This window comes from Dendropsophus ebraccatus, chromosome 5 (genome assembly GCF_027789765.1).
Source record: "Dendropsophus ebraccatus isolate aDenEbr1 chromosome 5, aDenEbr1.pat, whole genome shotgun sequence".
Taxonomy (NCBI): Eukaryota; Metazoa; Chordata; class Amphibia; order Anura; family Hylidae; genus Dendropsophus; species Dendropsophus ebraccatus.
In genome coordinates this window covers 60,706,615-60,726,570 of record NC_091458.1, presented here as the reverse complement: position 1 = coordinate 60,726,570, position 19,956 = coordinate 60,706,615, and the positions used below count along the sequence as shown (strand labels likewise).

The 19,956-nt window shown below is 42.6% G+C and overlaps 2 protein-coding genes across 5 annotated transcripts in view; one reads left to right on the top strand and one right to left on the bottom strand.

The window, feature by feature from the left end:
• Positions 1-2,802: 2,802 nt before the first annotated feature.
• On the top strand, positions 2,803-10,927 carry TSFM (Ts translation elongation factor, mitochondrial). Its single transcript, XM_069972251.1, has 6 exons — positions 2,803-2,887; positions 4,509-4,661; positions 4,967-5,095; positions 7,121-7,243; positions 8,441-8,519; positions 9,811-10,927. The coding sequence occupies exons 1-6, from the start codon at positions 2,855-2,857 to the stop codon at positions 10,233-10,235; spliced, it is 942 nt and encodes a 313-aa protein (XP_069828352.1). The 5' UTR covers positions 2,803-2,854; the 3' UTR covers positions 10,236-10,927.
• A 1,238-nt stretch (positions 10,928-12,165) lies between these two features.
• The window catches only part of AVIL (advillin), a 39,307-nt gene continuing 31,516 nt past the window's right edge, over positions 12,166-19,956 (bottom strand). For all 4 annotated transcript variants that reach the window (XM_069972248.1, XM_069972247.1, XM_069972246.1 and 1 more), the window contains exons 13-20: positions 19,754-19,912; positions 18,526-18,705; positions 18,031-18,176; positions 17,787-17,931; positions 17,375-17,563; positions 15,104-15,172; positions 14,831-14,962; positions 12,166-12,764 (exon numbers count right to left, since the gene is read on the bottom strand). In XM_069972248.1, coding sequence (XP_069828349.1) covers positions 12,651-12,764; positions 14,831-14,962; positions 15,104-15,172; positions 17,375-17,563; positions 17,787-17,931; positions 18,031-18,176; positions 18,526-18,705; positions 19,754-19,912 — 1,134 coding nt within the window. In that variant the 3' untranslated portion in view covers positions 12,166-12,650. The remainder of the gene's footprint in view (positions 12,765-14,830; positions 14,963-15,103; positions 15,173-17,374; positions 17,564-17,786; positions 17,932-18,030; positions 18,177-18,525; positions 18,706-19,753; positions 19,913-19,956) is intronic.

The window sequence follows — 19,956 nt, the reverse complement described above, 5'->3', positions numbered from 1 at the left end:
TACAGGTTTCCGTTCCTTATTAATAAGTAGTGCATATATACCTTTTTATCTTTCTCTTCTTATTCTGTATTTTTGCAAAAAAAAAACAACAATCTTTTTTCCTGGTAACAGTGTCACAGAGACAGGTCTGTGACACTGTTTGCACCCATCCTGCTCTCACATCTGCTGCAGCCGAAAGCATTCGAGTGCCGAGCCGGGATCAGCGCTATTTTGGCGGAGACCCCGGCCAGCACCAGTCACTGAGATCGCTCCTCCGAGCAATCTCTGCCACTAGACACCAGGGAAGTGCTGCGTCCGGTAATTGGATGCAGCTGTCATCTTTGACAGCTGCATCTGATTACTGTATTAGCGGGCACGGCAATCGGACCGTGCCCGCTAATACCTGCGGTCTCGGGCTACAAGCGGCACCCGGGACCGTGTCGGTTCATAGCGGGGTCGCTGCGCGGCCCCTCTCTGAACACCTCTCGGGGACATATGACGTACGGGTACGTCATATGTCCCTTAAAGGTTAAAGCAAATGTACCATCAGTTTTTTTTATATGAATAGACTGGTGCATGGTCAATGGCCTGGCCTGAAGCACAAGAGGCGGTCCCACCGGCTCCCAGTGTGACGAAATCCCTCCCCTCTGTGACGCGGCTTCATTTCTTTGGACAAGGGAGGGGGTTCCCTCACACTGGGGGCGGGTGGGGCTGCCTCCAGTGCTTAAGGGCGGGCCGGTACCCGTGAACAGACCGGCGCCGTCAAACTTATGGTCCAACAGCATCTGCGCTCAATCGTGCTGCCTGTCATCCCGGGTGTATAGCTGCGCTCCCGGGAATATGCGGCCAGGATAATCCAGGGAATTCCAGATCGATTCCCTGGAATATCCTGCCCGCATATTCCCGGGAGCGCAACTATGCACCCAGGATCACAGGCAGCACGATTGAGCGAACTGCTTTCGGACCAAAAGTCCAAACATTTCGCTCATCTCTACTGAATATACTACCAATGCACAGCCTGAATGTGGCCATAGATTATAACTATTAAAGGGGTTATCCAGCGCTACAAAAACATGGCCACTTTCCCCCTACTGTTGTCTCCAGTTTGGGTGTGGTTTTAAAACTGGCCATGTTTTTGTAGCGCTGGATAACCCATTTAAACACTAGCATTAACCAGACAAACTAAGATGCATTTACACATAAAGATTATCTGCCAAAGATGTGAAGCCAGAAACAGACTATAAACAGAGATCAGGTCATAAAGGAAAACCTGAGATTTTTCCTCTTTTCAACTCCATTCCTGGCTTTGGCTTCAAATCTTTGGCAGATAATCTGTCTGTGTAAATGGACCCTTAGGGCTCTTTTACACAGAAAGATTATCTGACAGATTATCTGCCAAAGATTTGAAGCCAAAGCCAGGACTGGATTTGAAAAGAGGATAAACCTCAGGCTTTCCTTTATGACCTGATCTCTGTTTATAGTCTGTTCCTGGTTTTGGCTTCAAATCTTTGGCAGATAAGCTGTCAGATAATCTTTATGTGTAAAAGGGCCCTTAGGCTGTTACACACAGCAGCTTTTGCGCTTGAACCAAAAGAGGATCAAAGAGAAGTACAAGTCCTCCCTTTATATTTTCCATCCTATTTGAACCACGTCTGGTTTTGGAACAAAATCTGCATTGGCAGTTTTCGAAAAAAAAACACTGTGAGTTTCCAGCTTAAAGGGGTTATCTAAACGCTACAAAAACATGGCCACTTTCTTCCACAGACAGCACCACTCTTGTCTCCAGTTTGGGCAGGGTTTTGCTGCTCAGTTACATTAAAGTGAATGGAGCTTAATTGCAAACCGCCCTGACCTGGAGACAGGAGTCGTGTTGTCTCTGAAAGAAAGTGGCCATGTTTTGTAGCACTGGATAACCCCTTTCAGGACATGTGCACACTACAGAATCCGCATGGATAACTTCCACACAAATAATCCGCTGTCCGCCCAAAGAATTGTCATGTCAATTCTTTGGGTGGACGGTGGGCTCTGCCTTAGCATAGAATGGAGCCTATGGGACAGGCGGAAATTCATGGGGGGGACGAGCAGCGGAATCCACTGGAAGTTATCCGTGCTGATTCCTTAGTGTGCACATACCCTTAGGCTATGTTCCCACAGGGTATTTTTGCTCAGTATTTTTTTAATCAAAAACAGGAGTAATTTGAAAACACAGAAAGGCTATGTTCACATATTGTTAAAATGGAATGGATGGCTGTCATTTGACGGCAAATAATGGCCTTTGTTTTAAAATAACAATTATTTGCCATTAAATGGCGGCCATCCACTCAATCTCAACAGTGTGAGAACAGAGCCTCTCTGTGTTTCCAATCCACTCTTGGTTTTGGTTGCAAAATACTGCGTAAAAATACTGTGTGTGAACATGATGGACCCAGATATGAAGCAAGCCTAGGCTTTCTCCTAGAAACAAAGACCACTTCTAGGATGGAGGAATATGGCGGGGAGATACGGAAGCATACTGCACATCCTATCATAGGAATGTCCCACTAAACTGCCTCACCATCTTAATATAGATATAGCTATGTATGGAAATGAAGAGGTGCTGAAATATTACGGGGGATAGCTCTCCAATCCTACACCACATACGACCACAAGAGGCAGCAGATTCCTAACTATAGCCAGTCACTGCCATTCATCTACCTGGTGCTTCCCTGTCTCATCTCTGTCGGTGCAAGCGCTGCTTTCTGTGCGTTTAAAACCTCACCAAAATGGCCGCCACAATGCCTTACACCAGCGCTGGGTTTTCCTCTAGTGTTTGAATCCTGGGCACGAGACGACGTGACGTCATCACCCCGCGCCCTGTCATTCATCGAGGAGCAGTATGGCTGCGCTGTCAGGATTCCTGCGCTCCAAGGTTAGACATGTGTCCGTGCGGAGTCGCTGCGCTTCTTCCCCGACCCCAGAGGACATGTTATATTACTAATATATAGAGAACGCTGCAGAGCAGGGAGCCCAGGGGACTAGTCAGCAATACTACATGTTAGACACCATTAGGCTATACAATTATATCCAGTGTCAGGTAGTTAGTTGTATTTTCCCTTTCAGCCTCTCGGCACAGCAAGGTGGCAGAGGAGAGTTGTATGTAGCAGAGCTCAGTGTGTGCTCCATAGATCAGCAAGGAGGAGGATGCTGTGGCACGGGATAAAAGACAAAACTCATTAGGGAAGACTCATCAAGTTAGATTCTCTCTGTGCCCATAGCAACCAATCACAGCCCAGCTTTCACTTCTCATATTGTTTTGGTTTAATGAAAGCTGAGCTGTGATTGGATGCTATGAGCTCCCCCCCCCATATGAATTTTTTTTTATTATTATTTTGCAGCATTTTCCTACTTTGTGCTGATCTATGGAGCGTGCACTATACATACAACTCTCTTCCTTCATCTTGTTGTGCTGTACAGGCCTGAGAGTCTGACAGGTAAAATAAAAGTAACCACGTGACACTGTATATACTTGCACAGACTAAGCATCTCTGTAACATCCACTGGTCATCTGGCCTCCCTTCTCCAAGACAGCTTGATAAATCTCCTCCAAATAAAGTAGTTTTTTTTCTCATCTGGTGAACTCACGCAGCAGATGTGTTGCAGAGGTTTCTGTGATTATCCTATTTATCTCAGTGAGGTTTTACGGATTTACTGTTGAATACATTTTTATGCAATAAATCAGCGGTGTGTGAATTTACCCTTCATGTGAATTGTTGGGCATCTGTTCCATCTCTCCAACAGGAGTCTTTGATCCCCTCTGTGGGTGACTTCCTTCAGAGATCTCTCCTTGGCTACTGGGAGATGGGGCACCGTGGTTGTCACTGTCATGGTAGCTCTATACCTTGTTACTTTTGTTGTTCCTGTTATGAAGCACCCCAGCCGTCTGACTTCTCTCTTTTAAAGCATGCATTCAAGATTGTCAGCCAGATTTTCATAGTCTAATAGTAAGTAATTTGGTGGAACAGTCCTACGGTAGATACCCAGTACCCTCCTGCCTGTCCTTTGGAGCTAAACACCGCTCATACCAACCTTCACTGGGTTTTGCTTTGTTGATTTTTTTTTTATTATTATTGACAACAGTGGCTATTTTAGATTAATCTAGGAAAAGCTTCATTAAACTAGGTTCTATAGTTAGAAAGAAAGTAAATCTTATAGAGGAAAGCAGCACAACAAAATGCAAAACGTCTTGTGGATGGCAGCAGAATAGGGACTTGTTCTTGGTCCACAAGTTTCAATATCTACAGAGAAACCACAGATCTCAAGGCTTGTGACAAAAGTCAAAAATTAATTTTATTACATTCCATATGGAATGTCTCAGCTTCCTCTTGGAGTCCTCTCAAGTCACAAGAGGGAGCTAAAACCTTGTGGTTTTGTCTATGGAATATAATAGAATAACATTTTCCCCACTACAAGTTTGAAGTGCTGTGTTTTTTTTGTAGATATAAGTAAGTAGAATAAATGAGATCTATTGATGGGTTTTATTTATTTGGCAGCTCTTCTCCTGGCAGCAGAATGGACTGTTCCACTCCGGTTTGCGGTTACTGGCAGGCGACAAGGAACTTTTAGTGAAACTCAGAAAGAAGACTGGCTACTCCTTTGTGAACTGTAAGAAAGCCCTAGAAAAGTTCAACAATGATGCAAAACAGGTACGGGTAAAATGTTCTACAGCCATATTGTTTTGTTATTTAACATGAGCCTGCACATTAGTGGAGAGAATAGGTAGATGTATTCACTAGCAATGTGAACACACAGAAAGTAACACCTTTCACCTGCTCCTCTGTCTCTGTAGTGCAGGACTCCAGAATCTTATTGTCAGTATGACAACAACCTAAAAACTGGAATAAACTGTGGATTTAAAGGATAATAGTATATATATGATTGGATTTCAGATTTATGTCTTGTTGTTCAGATTTTCACTGTCTGCAGAACTGATTGTTATTTCTTTCTAAAGGCAGAAACCTGGCTCCATGAGCAAGCACAAAAGGAAGGCTGGAATAAAGCTTCCAAGTTACAAGGAAGAAAGACTGCAGAGGGTCTTGTGGGTCTCCTGCAGGAAGGCAACACAGCGGTGATGGTAGAAGTGAGTAACTGATGGAATTGTCCATGAGCCACATATATTATTTATTATATAATTAGAAAACTAGCTGTACTAGAATATGAAAACTCCTGTAATGTGGGCTATATACTGCTTGTAGCTGTACAGTATATGCACTTAGTACTTAGTTGAGGTTCCTTTGTACTTTGTAATATAACTTAAAAAAAGTATAGTTTTTTAAAATTTCTATGTGTACTTCCAGTGCCTGATAGCAGTAAGGGACGGCACGGCCCCTCTGCTGCCACCACCAATTGTGTCAGGAACTACAGGGCTCTAAGCCCGGCATTTCTCGATCTCCTGCTTTGTTCTAGCTCTGCCAAACAGCGCTGTGTGGAGCAGGATGCTGGCCCCTGTGTACTGTATATTTTTATATAAAGTACACAGGGGGAATGAGGCTGTCCAACAGGATCCTGTTGTCTGGCAGTCTCTGCAAAGTGAGCGGTGTTCGTTATCACTGCTCTGTGCTTGTAATCACTGCTCCTTCTGCAGAGGCTGCTGGACAGCAAAATCTTGTCAGGTATTTTCCTTCCCCTATGTATTGTATATAAGGATATACAGTACACGGGGGGGGGGGGGCAGCATCCAGCTCTGCATTTTGCTGTTTGGCAGAGCTACAAAAGAGGGTTTAGAGCCTTGCAGTTCCTTATACGAACAGTGGTGGCAACAAAAAAGGCTGTGCCGCCCCTTACTGCTGTCAGGCACTGGAAGTACTTTCTCTCTCTGGAGTACCCCTTTAATTACTGCAATAATGCATTGTAGCATGAAGGCGGTTAACCAGTGGCACTGTTGAGGTGTTATGGAAGCCCAGATTGCTTTGATAGTGGCCTTCAGATTTTTTGCATTGTTGGGTCTGGTTTCTCCCCTCTTCCTCTTTAATGTATCCCATAAATAAACTGGAGATTAGGTCAGGTGAATTTGCTGGCCAGTCAAGCACAGTGATACAGTGAATATTACACCAGGTACTGGTACTTTTGGCAGTGTGGGCAGGTACCAAGTCCTGTTGGAAAATGAAATTGGGATCTCCATAAAGCTTGTCAGCAGAGGAAGCACTTTCATGGTAGATGGCTATGATGACTTTGGACTTTGATATAAGACAGTGAACACCAGCAGATGACATGGCTCCCCAAACCATCACTGACTTTGGGAGCATTAAACTGGACCTCAGGCAGTCTGGGATCTTGATTTCATAATGAGATGCAAAATTTACTTTCATCTCAAAACAGGACTTAAGTAAAAGTCCCATCCTCCTTCATCTCAGCCCAGCCCAGGTATGACATTTCTGATGTTGTCTCTGGGTCGTGAGTGACTGGACACAAGGAATGTCCTGCATACGTCTCACCTGAGTGTGGTGGCTTTTGAATGGTGTTTTCTTGACAATCCTTTAAAGGCTTTGGTTATCCCTGCAGCTTGGGCACCTTTTCCTACCACATTTTTTTCTTCCAGCTTCTTTAGCAAAGTCCTTATGTGGCTTCCTCTCCTTGTGGAGGAGGTCTTTGTCTTCTGGACAACTGTCAGTTATACCCTTCTGGACCAAAGGCACTATTTCATGGCTTAGCGGACCTTGTAGGTGTTTAGTGTTGATTACAATGTGACACTATTAGTCTACAGTATTTAGCTTTTTCACATGATTACCATTCGCTGTAAACCATAATCATCAACATTAAAAGATGTTCTGTGTGGAATTAATCTATGGAATATATATGTTTCACTTTTTGAATTGAATTACTGAAATATAAATGAACTTTTCGATGATATTCTAATTGATTGAGGTGCTCTGTATGCTGGTGTAATAGCTGCATGGTCTCAGCTTGTCATATCTGAGAGATAAGAGTTTTTGGGAGATTCTCTGATCGCCTCTGACTTCCCAGAATGCGGTCCATTTATCCATGCGGTGTTGGGTTTTTATGTACAGAAAAAAATGCTAATGGTAGCTAGGAGACGCTTAATTCAAGAAAGCTCTAAAAGCTGACATGTACAAATAACTAAAATATTAAAACTGTATTTTTCCAGGTGAATTGTGAGACAGACTTTGTAGCCAGAAATGTGAAGTTTCAGCAGCTGGTTCAGCAGGCAGCACTTTGTACCCTGAGGTACTGCCGGAGTGGGGAGCAGCACCAGGCGACTTATACAAAGGTAACCTTTACACAGCATGCCCCAGACTCCCAGAAACCACAGTTTAGGAACTTGTATGCTTTATTGCTTGTTATCTGTCAGTCACAATATGAGCCACTCTAAAAAAGAGCTGGTAACTCCCACGTACATCCCATATGAAGACGTTGCAGGAAATGTAGAAATGTAAGAGAAGAAAGTGCACAGCACTCGTCTTCTCTTGCAACCGCTCCCCCCCCCCCCAAAAAAAAACAAAACGGAATATGCATTTTTTTTTTAGGCCAGGTTCACGTATCCGCAGCGGATCTCACGCTGCAAGTTAGCAGCCAAATCCGCTGCGGATACCATCCCATTCACTTTAATGGGATCACATACTTGCAGCGGGATTGTCATCCTGCTGCGGGAATGTCAAAGTCAGCACTCAGCAAATCAGTGCGCTGCGGCGGGCAGCGCACTAATTGGCTGGGGGCCGGATGACGCCAGGAGCCCCCGAAGCAAGCCACAGCAGGGACCCGGTAAAGTATGTACACGGGCCACGGGGGGGTTAAGGGCGCTCACTTTGAAAACCCCGCTGCGAGTATGTCAATTTATTGAAGTGAATAGGAAAGTATCCGCAGCGGATTTCGCTACGAACTCGCAGCGTGAAATCCGCTGTGGATACAGTACGTGTGAACCTGGCCTTAAATCCAACCCATTGACAGGTATTGGCTAAAAATAGGGATGGTCCGAACCCGAACACTCGGCATCAGATTCCCGCTGTCTGCCCGCTCTGTAGAGCGGGTGGATACAGCGGGAGGACCGCCTGGAAAACTGGGATACAGCCTATGGCTATGGCTGTATCCCAGTTTTCCAGACGGTCCTCCCACTGGATCCGCCCGCTGCACGGAGCAGGCAGACAGCGGGAATCATTACCGAAAGTTCGGGTTCGTGCGAACCCGAACCGAACTCTGTTCGGTCCATCCCTAGCTAAAAACATTACCATTATGTATCTGTTGGAACATGGTGCATAGTGGGCAAAAAAAGTCCATGTAGATAAAATTGGTTAATTAATAAAAATGAAAATAACGTGGATCCAAAAGTGTGAATGACAAAAATTTTGTGGTAAAACATTGCTTGCGAATGAATCACAGCCAAACTGTATGTATTTGTATACTGTTTACTTTGTAGTACAATAGATTAAAAATGTTTTACACTGATGTACACCATGTTTCAACATTTTAGGGTTTCCTACCTGGGGAGGAGATTTTGCAGATGAAGACAGATGAATCACCTCTTAAAGATGTTCTTGCACTGACGATTGGTATGTATAACAGTCCATTAGATTCCATCTCTTTAATAGTATGTAGTACGATAATCAGTTTTTCAACATAAAAAAAATCCAGTTTATTACGCTGACCACTGGAGCATGAAATATTTCTTTTTTCTGGAGCTCACTTGTTGCTGTGTAAACTACATAGCATGCACAGTACATTGTCATCTGTCAGCTTATTGTTGTTAACCTGTTTCACCTGTAAAACCATATGGCCAATAAATGCATTGCTAAATATTAGCAATTTTTTGTAAAACTCGTGCCTTACATAGTGTTTGGCCACATTGCACACTACAACTATGTGTGAACCCATCACTATTACTGATTATTGACTTTATGCAGTATATGTAATCAAATACAATATGTAGATCACTGCAACCCCGGCCACCCTACTAGGCAAGGAAATGCAGCACTACTTCATTCACGTGAGTAGGAAGGGTTACACTTCCCTACACTGTTGGGTGGCCAGTAAATTAAAGTGCCTGCGACACTGAATTAGCTTTGTGGCCCCTTCATTTTCAGGATAAGTTTTAGATGTTGGACTCCGACCAATCATATAGTGATAGTAGGGCAGTGGAGCAGGATTGGCCTTTAAGTCTCCAAACTTCTTTAGGCTATGTTCACATTAAGTGAACATCCGGCCGTTCCGTGACCCTGGCCGGGTCACGGAACGGCCGGTCTCAGCCCGGATAATCCCTCTTAAGTACCGGCCGGGTGATCTTTCCGACCGCGGAGCTCTGATGCGGGTGCATCAGCGCGCGCCCGCATCAGAGCTTCCCATAGCGGCCGGAGCCGCTCGCTTCACTGTGTGAACTGACAGGTCTTTCTGTGTCCGGAATTCACTGAATTCCGCCCGCAGAAAACTGACATGTCAGTTTTTTCCGGCGCCGCATGGGATCCCGGCCGGACCGCATACGATGTGTGTACGCTCCGGCCGGGATCCCATTGCAAATAAGGCTATGTTCCACCCTCAAAACTACGGCCGTAGTTCTGCGGCGAGAACTATGGCCGTAGTTTTACGTAGTGTGAACATAGCCTTATAATGGACTCCTAAAAATAGTACTGCAGAGAGAGACTGTTGAAACATGCACAGTTTGTTGGGAAAGGAACATACACAAGCAGATATGCAAACATTAGGGAAATATTATTAATGGTATTTTTATATGTTCTTGCATTCTCTCTCATATTCAGGAGGGTGATGAATTCTTATTACTGCAGACTCTTGTTTTGGTGCCATTCATTGCTTCAGCTTTATTGTTTGAATGTGTTTGTCGTTTTGTAGGAAAACTTGGAGAAAACATGGTAATGAGGAGGGCAGCGTGGGTCATGGCCTCCCCTGACCTATTTATTGGGTCATACTTGCATGGTGTTTTACAGCCAGACCTACCATCCTTAACAAATATGGCATTTGGCAAATATGGCTCATTGGTTGTATGCAGAAAAACTGACACAAGTTCTACAAGCAACATTACTGAACTAGGACGCAGGCTGGGCCAGCATGTAGTAGGCATGAATCCTCAGACAGTGGGATCTATAGAAGATGAATCTATAGGAGATGCAGAAACCAGAATGTTGGCCCAGCCTTTCCTGCTGGAGCCCAGTCTGACTGTAGGACAATATCTCCATCCACATGGAGTACAAGTGCTGGATTTTGTTCGTTTTGAATGTGGGGAGGAAACACAGTCTTTAGAATCCAGTCAGCCTTAATGGGTCAAATAAAACCATTCCAGCCTTAGTATTTTTGTTATATAATATAAATTACATGTAAAATAAACATTACATTTACGGTATTAATATTGTACATTTTGATTTTCCTATTCGAAATAATAATTTAAGGGTTTAAGTGCTGATAAAATTAGCGTTTAACTATAGAGAGATTTAAGTACACTATTCCTCCCAATGATGTTCATTAGTGGTGGACTGTCTCAACCATCGGCTATCAATGGATGGCTTTCTCCTTGCACTGTGTGTAGGCTGAGAGCTGTCAGTCAGAGATGGGGATGCGTCAGCTCATGATGATTGAGGGCTACATTATAAATACACATCATTTGTCTGAAAACAGTGTTCTTTGAAACTGCTTGGACATACATAGTCTTATATTTGATACAGAAAAGCATAAGTCAATAACAGTATATAATAAATGAAAATAACAATTAGGAATGAGGACACAAAAAGGAAAACAATTCCAGGACACGATTAAGAGGTTAACTAGGTTTATTTTAAAAAGCCTTTGGGTTCAATGGGAAACTGGGAGCTGCAGATGGCCACCATAGGCAAGTATCATTATATTTAGCAGTCCACAGCAATATATGTAAAAATAAGATATTCTTTCAGTCCTGTCCATGTAATATACTATATATATTTTAGAAATGATTGCATGTATGTTGTCCTGTTTTGTGGGGTTTTTTTTTACATTTGGACAAGCTATTAAAATATGTGGATGCAAAGTTGGTGCATATTCACTTATTATACTGCTGTGTTCCCACAGCGTCAAAACTATGCAGTTTTTATTTAAAACAAGGGCCGTAGTTCTCTGGTGCTGCAGTAAGCATAGCTGTCAGTGCAACAACAGCCTTAGTAAAAAAAAAAAAAAAAAAAAAAAAATCCACTTTTTCCACTGTCCATTTTTTACAGCCACAGTTTGGCAAACAGCAACCGTAGATAGCTCTTTGTGCAGCAATGTTTGGCGGTGCTGACGGCCGTACATTGCACAAAGGTCTATGGCTGGTTGGATTGCAGGCACACCCAAAGATGGCCACAATCCAAATAGAAATAAAATAATGCTCCTGCGGCCAATATGGCAATATGCCACTGTTGTTTGACACTGCGAGCATTTGCCGTGTCAAACAGCATGTGAACATGGCTTTATACTAAACAATTATATACTTTACAGGGGCTTAGTTGTACTTAATAATGCCTGGCACTATATAGTGATTTTGGCCATGAGACCAAACATCGCCATGTTGTACGGTGTGGATCACAAGGAAAATAAATGACTTAACTGTAGCAAGAAACTGACAGATTGTGGCCGTTTCCACTTTTGCATTGAATTGTGACCCAATCATTTACCATTGCTGCAATGCAGTGTGATCTACACAGAATAACATGCAATTTGTGGTTGCACAACATCTGATGCGACAAAAATCACCTCAGCCAAAATGGTTCCAAAGGGTGAAATGCATGGGAAAAACATCACAGTCCACTGGCAAGATCCATGGCATTTACTTCTTAGGAGGTAAGAGGATGACTTACTATCTCTGGCATGATTTGCACTTTTATAATTTACAGTGTTTTCATCATGGGGTAGACAGCAGCTGATTCATTCTTTTGCATTAAGGATTTTACATGAATGCCAACAACTCCCCAATGTGAAATTCATTCATTGAGGCATACGGGGCCTTTTTTTTAAGATGGCAACCACTTTCTCCATGTTCTCAGACATGAACTCAGCAGTATAATGTATAGGAAATATAGGACTTGGGTCTGTGCCACACTTGCGTGACCCTATAACTGGAAATGTGTAATAAAATGAGGCTACACAGCAGAATATTGATCCTTATTGAATGTTTTAATAGATATTTATTCATTGAAATATGATTTAAAAGAACCAATATTCTTCATATTTCATATGAATATACTTTTCCAGACAATCAGAATTTTATTCCGAATATTGTCAGAGGTAACAAAAAACAACATATGAAATAACTGGTAAATAAGCTTTTACTTATGGCACCTTAAAAACACATTCAATTGCCACTGAGACTACCTTAATCTATGTATATCATGTATAATAAGGCAGAAGGGAATGCCTTTACTGGACTTCTGAAAAGCAAGCAATACTCCCAGAGCAAAGCATGCTGGGAATAGGATAGCAGCTCACTGTCTAAACCCAGTCAATAGCATTTCAGGGCGTCAGTATATAATATGCTATAATGTAATTTACATGTCATCTCATACAGATAAGGCTCGAGAAAGGAAAATATTGAGTGCAGTTGTTATATGATCTTGCACATTGTATTAGCCTGACACCAGATTCCTCCACTATATGCAATGTGCTTTAAAACATACAGATGATCTTTGGTAATTCCTAGGATGTCGGGCTTGTGCAGTGTGGATAGAAGTTTAGAACAGTCCATGATGCTTTTTTATGTTCAGTTGTTTCCAAGCAGGTAATGCCGAAAATTCTCCCCTGGTCATTCCAAGGGCAGCAATAAAATCCTGGTCAGATAGGTAGCTCTGTGATAGAAGCGGAAATTAGTAATGACATTAAGTTAAAAATATTAGACCTTTAAAGGGAATCTGTCAGCACCCGGGCCCTACCTGAGGTGCTGGCAGTCCCCTTGTCAGCATGTTACGTTTTGTTAATCTTTCCATACAGTGGATTATGCGCAATCTCAGGTCTCCTACTCTAGTGAAGATCAATGAGGAGTTGTGGCTCACTCTCTAGTACACCTCACCACTCTTTCCTCCTCCTTCTTCTTCATGAATAATCATTGCTGCAGTGCCTCCCGCTCACTCAGCTGTCAGTCAGTATCTGCCAACACAGGACTTATCTGCAATCAGATATAGTTGAACCTCCTAACCAGTATTTGAGCTGTTGTCTAGGGGTAAATCACCTGACTAGAGACCAAAAACAGTTTGTTTTCTTTGTTTCGATTTCCCTGATGGAAATAAAATAGTTTGTTTATTTTTCTCATTTTTAAAAGTAACCAACAAAACACAATAATCACTGAACTCAAGGAGATCAGTAAAAAAAATCCAATGAGGTACTCAAAAAAGTCTCCACTGATGCCCCGAAAAACTTAAATATGCAAAACAAGAGTCCGTGGAGCCTCGGTTGCGTATCTCAAAACACGGGATAGCCAGATATCTCTAGCCTGTTGCCATTGGGTGCCTGCATGATGGGGAGAGCACCACACCACCCTGATAGGTAGCCCCTTAAGTCCCACTCGGTTGCGAGTATTGGAACATAAATAGGGACTCAAGGTGCGAGTATTGCGATCATGACAAGGGCCCGCCAAGGCAGGGATGCATCTACAGACAGCCGTTTTGGGGTATTTGCCCCTCGTCAGTGTGGAGCAGGATTCTGGCTAGTTGGGGCAACAACAAATCAACCTACAAAACACAGTAATCGCTGAACTCAAGAAGATCAGTGAAAAAATTCCAATGAATATTGAGTACTTCATTGGAGTTTTTTCACTGATCTCCTTGAGTTCAGTGATTACTGTGTTTTGTTGGTTGATTTGTCGTTGCCCCAACTAGCCAGAACCCTGCTTCACACTGACGAGGGGCAAATACCCCGAAACAGCTGTCTGTGGATGGATGCCCTCCTTGAAAATCCCTTGTCATGATCGCAATACTCGCACCTTGAGTTAGACATTGACGAGGAGGGGCTGCCCTATTGTTCCCCTATTTATGTTCCAATACTCGCAACCGAGTGGGACTTAAGGGGCTATCTATCAGGGTGGAGTGGTGCTCTCCCCACCATGGAGGCACCCCATAGCAACAGGCTAGAGATATCTGGCTATCCCGTGTTTTGAGATACGCAACCGAGGCTCCACGGACTCTTGTTTTTCATTTTTTTAAGTACAGAGAGTTTACAATCAGGTCCAAATTAGTTATAGTTTTTTTTAAATACAATAATAATAATAATTAAAATAAAATACACTGAGCCACAACTCCTCTTTGACTTTTTATTACAGTTGGAGACCTGCGATTGTGCATCTACTCCGCTTACAAAAAGGTACCTTGCTCACTAGGGCACTGCCAACTACACCACACTGTCAGCACCTTGGGTAGGGCTCAGGTGCTGACAGATTCTCTCTAAGAAGATTTGTGGCCTCTTCCTCAGCCACCATTATCTGTGTACAGCTGCCGTTCCACGTCTTCCAGCCTCTTCCCCTGTGTTAGTTTTGGCACCCAACATGACAATAAGTGCATTGGCTTACAACTCAGCAGTGGTGACAGCCCTATGGATTGCCAAAAGGGCTACCACCATTACCCTAAAACCTGAGCTCTCCCCCAACTCAGAACTGTAGTGTTGACTGCCTAGTTGGTAGTCCAGTCCCTTTAGTGTATTTGGTGCTGAAATGTATGGCTAGCTAGAAAAAGTGAGTGCCTGAATCTGCGGAGCAGCAGCTGCACATGGATAATGACTACTGGCATTTTTGGTCATCTTTTAAGTTATATTTTTTCGTCAGCCCCAGCAATTTAATAATTATTTTAGAACACTGAAACACCCTTTTAATCCTCACTGTAGTTGGGAAACAGGATAGCAGGGTTTTTTTAACCGGTCATCTCACCTCTTTCCTGGCGGGATCTACCCCCTCCGGTAGCTCATGCTTTTGCTTTCCTTTTAAGGCCTCAAGTGGGAAGCATTGGAAGGTGGCGCTTGGGCTTGGTGTACTAGGTGATACAGCCATTCCATTGACATCCTGCAAGATGTCATGAAGGATAAAGATGGTAATACTGTATGTACTGTACCTGTGATAAAGCAGTTGTAAAGGGAAGCTAATTCACGTAATAGAATTTATTCCCTTAAACAAAAGACAGTATGCAAGAGAAAAGAAAGATACCCGTGTAATTCTTTGTATGGCTGCAGTGTCTCCTAGCTCTTTCTTCAACTCCTCATAAGATTTTCCACCCTAGAGAGGAATTAGAGAGTACAACAGATTATTACCTAGTTAAAAGTTAAGTTTAAAAATGCTTTTTTTTATTTAAAGGGAATCTTCACTTCCCTAACTACTGACACTGTTAGATAGCTGTTAGGACAAGGACACACATGGTACCTTTGATATAGCAATCTGTCCTTCCTAATCATAGAAAAATGCTTTTATTTCTTTCTACCAGGAGTCAAAGAGGCGTTCCCAAGCTCCCAAGTAGGCTTAGGTATAGAAGGTGGAAGTAAAGAGGTGTTACAGCTTGCTGCACTTTATGAGTTTGGGAAAGCCTCTTTGACTCTTCATACTATAGAATAAAAGCATTTTTCTACATCCTAAAATCCAAGACAGATATATAAAAGATACCATGTGTCGCCTTGACTTAAAGAGAACCAATCATGGACGATTACACAGGTCAACAAAAAAAAAAAAAAATTTACTGGTGTCCAAAATATTTTGTATTTTTGGGGTGCTGATTCTGAATATGCTATCAGTTTTGCCAGATTGGCTCAAGTTTTTTTTCATGTCTTGTTCATTTTTGAAGATTACTTTCTAAAACTAGTTAAAATAAACTAAAATCAACATTTACTTCGTAAAATTTATTGTATTCATGACAATAGCAATAAAGTTAATGCGCGTGTAGCAAATTACGTCTTTTTTTTTTTACACATTTCACGAAAATTCTCAAAAACTTGAGCCAATCTGGCAAAACTGATGACATATTCAGAATCAGCACCCCAAAGTTACCCTAAATTCGTTGAAATATCTTTGGCCCCAAAAATGCTGTTGACCTGTGTTATTTATTTTTTATTCCTCTATTTAATTCAATTTCCCTTTTAAACCATTTTTTTAAATATAATTAATTTTGTGGCTGCAGTTTTATTTATTCAAATTTTTCTTCACTGTCACACGGCGGCTCTTTTCAAAAGAATCGGTGTGCGACAGGAAATTCCCGGCATGCACAGTGGCAGGAACGGCTCCCATGAACCTTTGCCCGCCGCTCTGACAATACACAGCGATCTCACTCTATACAGCGCAAGCTTGCAGTGTATATCTGTCCTAACTGACCCTATTAGTTTATTCCTGAAGATACAGACTGCGTTTACCTAATCCTGTGTAGCAGTGTAGTGTGGCCGGGCGCCACCATCTTGGTGTCGTCACTTGGTGTCGGCAGTGCGCTCTAACGTCGGAAAGCAAGTGACGTCATCAAGATGGCTCCCTGCCTTACTGCACCAGTACAGAAGAGTGGGTAAAGTATAAGATACAGACTGCAAAGGCAGCCTGTATCTTCATAAATAGACTTCATGGAGACACAGACTGCCTTTGCCTGTGTAATAAAGCCGGGCGCCATCTTGATGACGTCAGCGGTGCCCGACCATCTTACACCGCTAGAAGGATTAGGTAAAGTATAAGATACAGACTGCAAAGGCTTCATGAGTAGACTTAGGGAGAGATACACTTTTATAACAGAGACAGTTAAATTTAGATGATGGTTCTCTTTAACAGCCATCTCACAGTGTCAGCAGTTTGGAATTTGCATTATGGCTGACAGATTGCCTTTAAGGGTTTTCCCATCTTAGAAATAATACTACAGCCAACAAAATTGGAAAGTATAGTTAGTTAGATCTGCTCTTAAAGGCATAGTCAAGAAAAACTATTTTCCTTTTCTTTTTTTTTTGTCCCCAGGACACCAACAATAAAAAAAACCCCTCTACCTATCCCTTTCAGTCCCCCACTGCTGCTTTCTTCTGCCTGCTTTCAAGACAAGAGGTTGGGATGGATACAATGGCGATACAGACACAAAGAGTGCAGTATGATGGGGGACCAACACAGTGATATCATGCAGCTATTGGTGGTCAATGTATTCACCCACCCCTCTTGTCTCGGAAGGTATACTTATGAGAATTGGAAATGCAGGAAGGTAACATCCTTACAGTATAGGACAGTTAGATACTGTATTACAAATCCATTTTCCATTCTGTTCCATCAGCTTTGACTCATCATTGGCCTGAATGTAAACATTGGTGCACTGACTGGTAATTACACACTGGTTATCATTGGAGATGGTACAGGCTTTCTACTGAGCACAGCTGTACTCGTTGTGCCTAGCCCTTTTAACCAAGATACCATTTAAAATAAATTCTGTGTTTTGTTGCCCGCTAAAAAATAATAACTATTATCTCTCACACTCCATTTCTGTGGATCCCAAGCCAAGAACCATCCTGTAAAGTTTGGCGGCTCAAATCCCTGTTTGATGATGAGTATTGGAGTTTCTGGATCTCGGCCACTGGGGTGAGTCTTTAGGTAGTCCACAGCAGTCACCACGGCTTCCTTCCTCTCAACTTCATTGGCCTCCTCTCCAATCCAAAGGAATATCTTTATAAGGGTAAGAAGTGCAGATTTTTTTTAGTGACTAATATGAATGGAGTTTCTCTGGTTGTGTAAAGAAAGTTAAAGTGATACTGTCACCACCTTTACTCCTCAGCAAGGAGATAGGGCCAAACTGCTGTGAAGCCTTGACTAGGTGACACTGTCCACCGATGAAAAGAATCGAGAATAAGGGGGTAGTGACAGTATTATTTGCCTGTTTCCATCGTACCTGATCCCAAGTGTCCAATAGCATGACATCAGTTGGGTCCAAGTCATCTTGATTAAAGTCTGTGACTTCGGTTACAATGAAGCGCCCAGTCTTGTTGGAGCATTCAAACAGGCGAGGATGAACATCTGATACCACTTGCTGAAGCCTGGAAGGAACATCAGACAGTTACATAATATTTTTATGACTATCAATTAATGATTTATTATTTTCACATAAAGATGACAACTTCTGTGTAATATAGTACCTCTTATCATTAGCATATGGTGCCTTTCCTCCTAAAAGCTCCCAAAACTGCATAGTCTCCTGTCCTTCTGCCAACGTCTCTTCACTGCCATCAGAAAAAATGGCTGCCAACTGCTTAGCCATTTCACGTTCATCTCCACTTGAGCCCTGTTACACGAAACAGAATGATTTTGCAAATGTGACTATTATACTGATATGCAATCTTGTTTGTGTTTATAGAATAATGGATTGTCTTTCACACAATATATGTACATTATTCTGCTAGTGGGAAAAAAACTGAGCTAGAAATTTTTAATATTTCAGGATCCATTTCAGTATAGTCTTATCAGAAATCTAAGTAGGAACATATTAAAGAGGAGATTGCTAATAAATGAGCCAATCAACAGATTTTCCCAAATCCATGTGACCAGACAATGGGTATTATGTATCTCTGTGCCAGTGCCAACCTAAAAAGATCTATAAAGAAGTAATAAGGATTGATGCATCGCATGCTCACCTTCCCATACCACAAGAAATACTCTGTCTGTGTCTTCAGCAGAAACACATCATTGGAGTTCAGAGAAGAAGCATGTGCAGGAACTTCCACTGCTTTGGTGTTGGAGGGATCTGTCCCATGAATCTGGAACAATCGGACAGGTGGCTCAGGCTCCTCATTTCCCTTTCGGGATGTACCGCCCTGCACAACCAAGGAAGCAAAACCAGTAAAGAAACACATTGAACCCACAAAATATAAAACTAGGTAGTATACAGCTCTCTGCCATTGGTCTTCTTGGAAGTGTATTACTAAACTGATCACTATGCCTTACTATTATTATAATTATTTATATACCATTACACTTCCCATGCAGCCCTTCCCTATATAGTCGAACACTGTCCAGGCAGTCCAACAGGATAGACACAATTGTTTTTTTTGTTTTTTCTTCTGGTAATGCAAGTATTTACTAAAATACATATATCGGGAAAGCCTATAGGTTCTATTCAGATGCTAAAAAAATTCAGTAATGTAGCAATAAGAATGTACAAATGATTCCTTTATTTAACAACATAAAAAAACAGAAGGTGGTTCCTGGAATCCAGAAAAGCTTTAATGGTACTCAAGTCAAACCAATATCTAGCGGGGTGAAGAACATGCTGAAAAGCAGAGAGAGCTAGGATTAATGGGGCCCCATAGAAAAAAAACTGTATTCCCCCCCCCCCCCTACACACTATACAATGTATAGAGAGAGAGAGAGGAGAAAGCCAATGTCTGCTTGTTCTGTCTATCCACTCTATTTAACTAGAACAGCCTATTAGGAGCCTCATGGTTATATACATAGGTGCAGGAGCAGACTACCTTTTGCTTAACCCCTCATGTACTGCAGTGTGTAAGTGACCCAGTGTTCTCTTACATGCTGCAACACAAAAAAGGGTTAATAAGCTAAAGACAATTAGCTCTCTCCTTCACTACTCCTGCACTGATAACCTCTGACCTCCTGCAGAGGTCAGGGGTTATCAGAGCAGTGAGGCAGAGAGCTAATAGTCTTTAGCTTATTAACCCTTTTTTGTGTTGCGGCATGTAAGAGAACACTGGGTCACTTACACACTGCAATACATAAGGGGTTAAGCAAAAGGACACAGGAGGCTCTTATCTTCCCTGTGCATCCCCGGGCCCCCTCTCTCCAGGGGCCCCATAGCAACCGCCTTCCCTGCCTCTATGGTAGCTACGCCACTGCTGGAAAGCTTACCTCAAATATGACAAGTTTTCCTTTGAATATGGCCATGAAGTGTCGAGGTTCCTTTCCCATGCAAACACGCACTTGCACAGGTTCACCATTAAAATCCTGATCGAGCTGAACGGCTAAGAATGCGGACGCTGCCAGCTCGTCCTGTGATGCATGGCGACCCTGCAGTGAAGGTGTCAGTATCAGGTAAGCAGGGCAATGCCAAG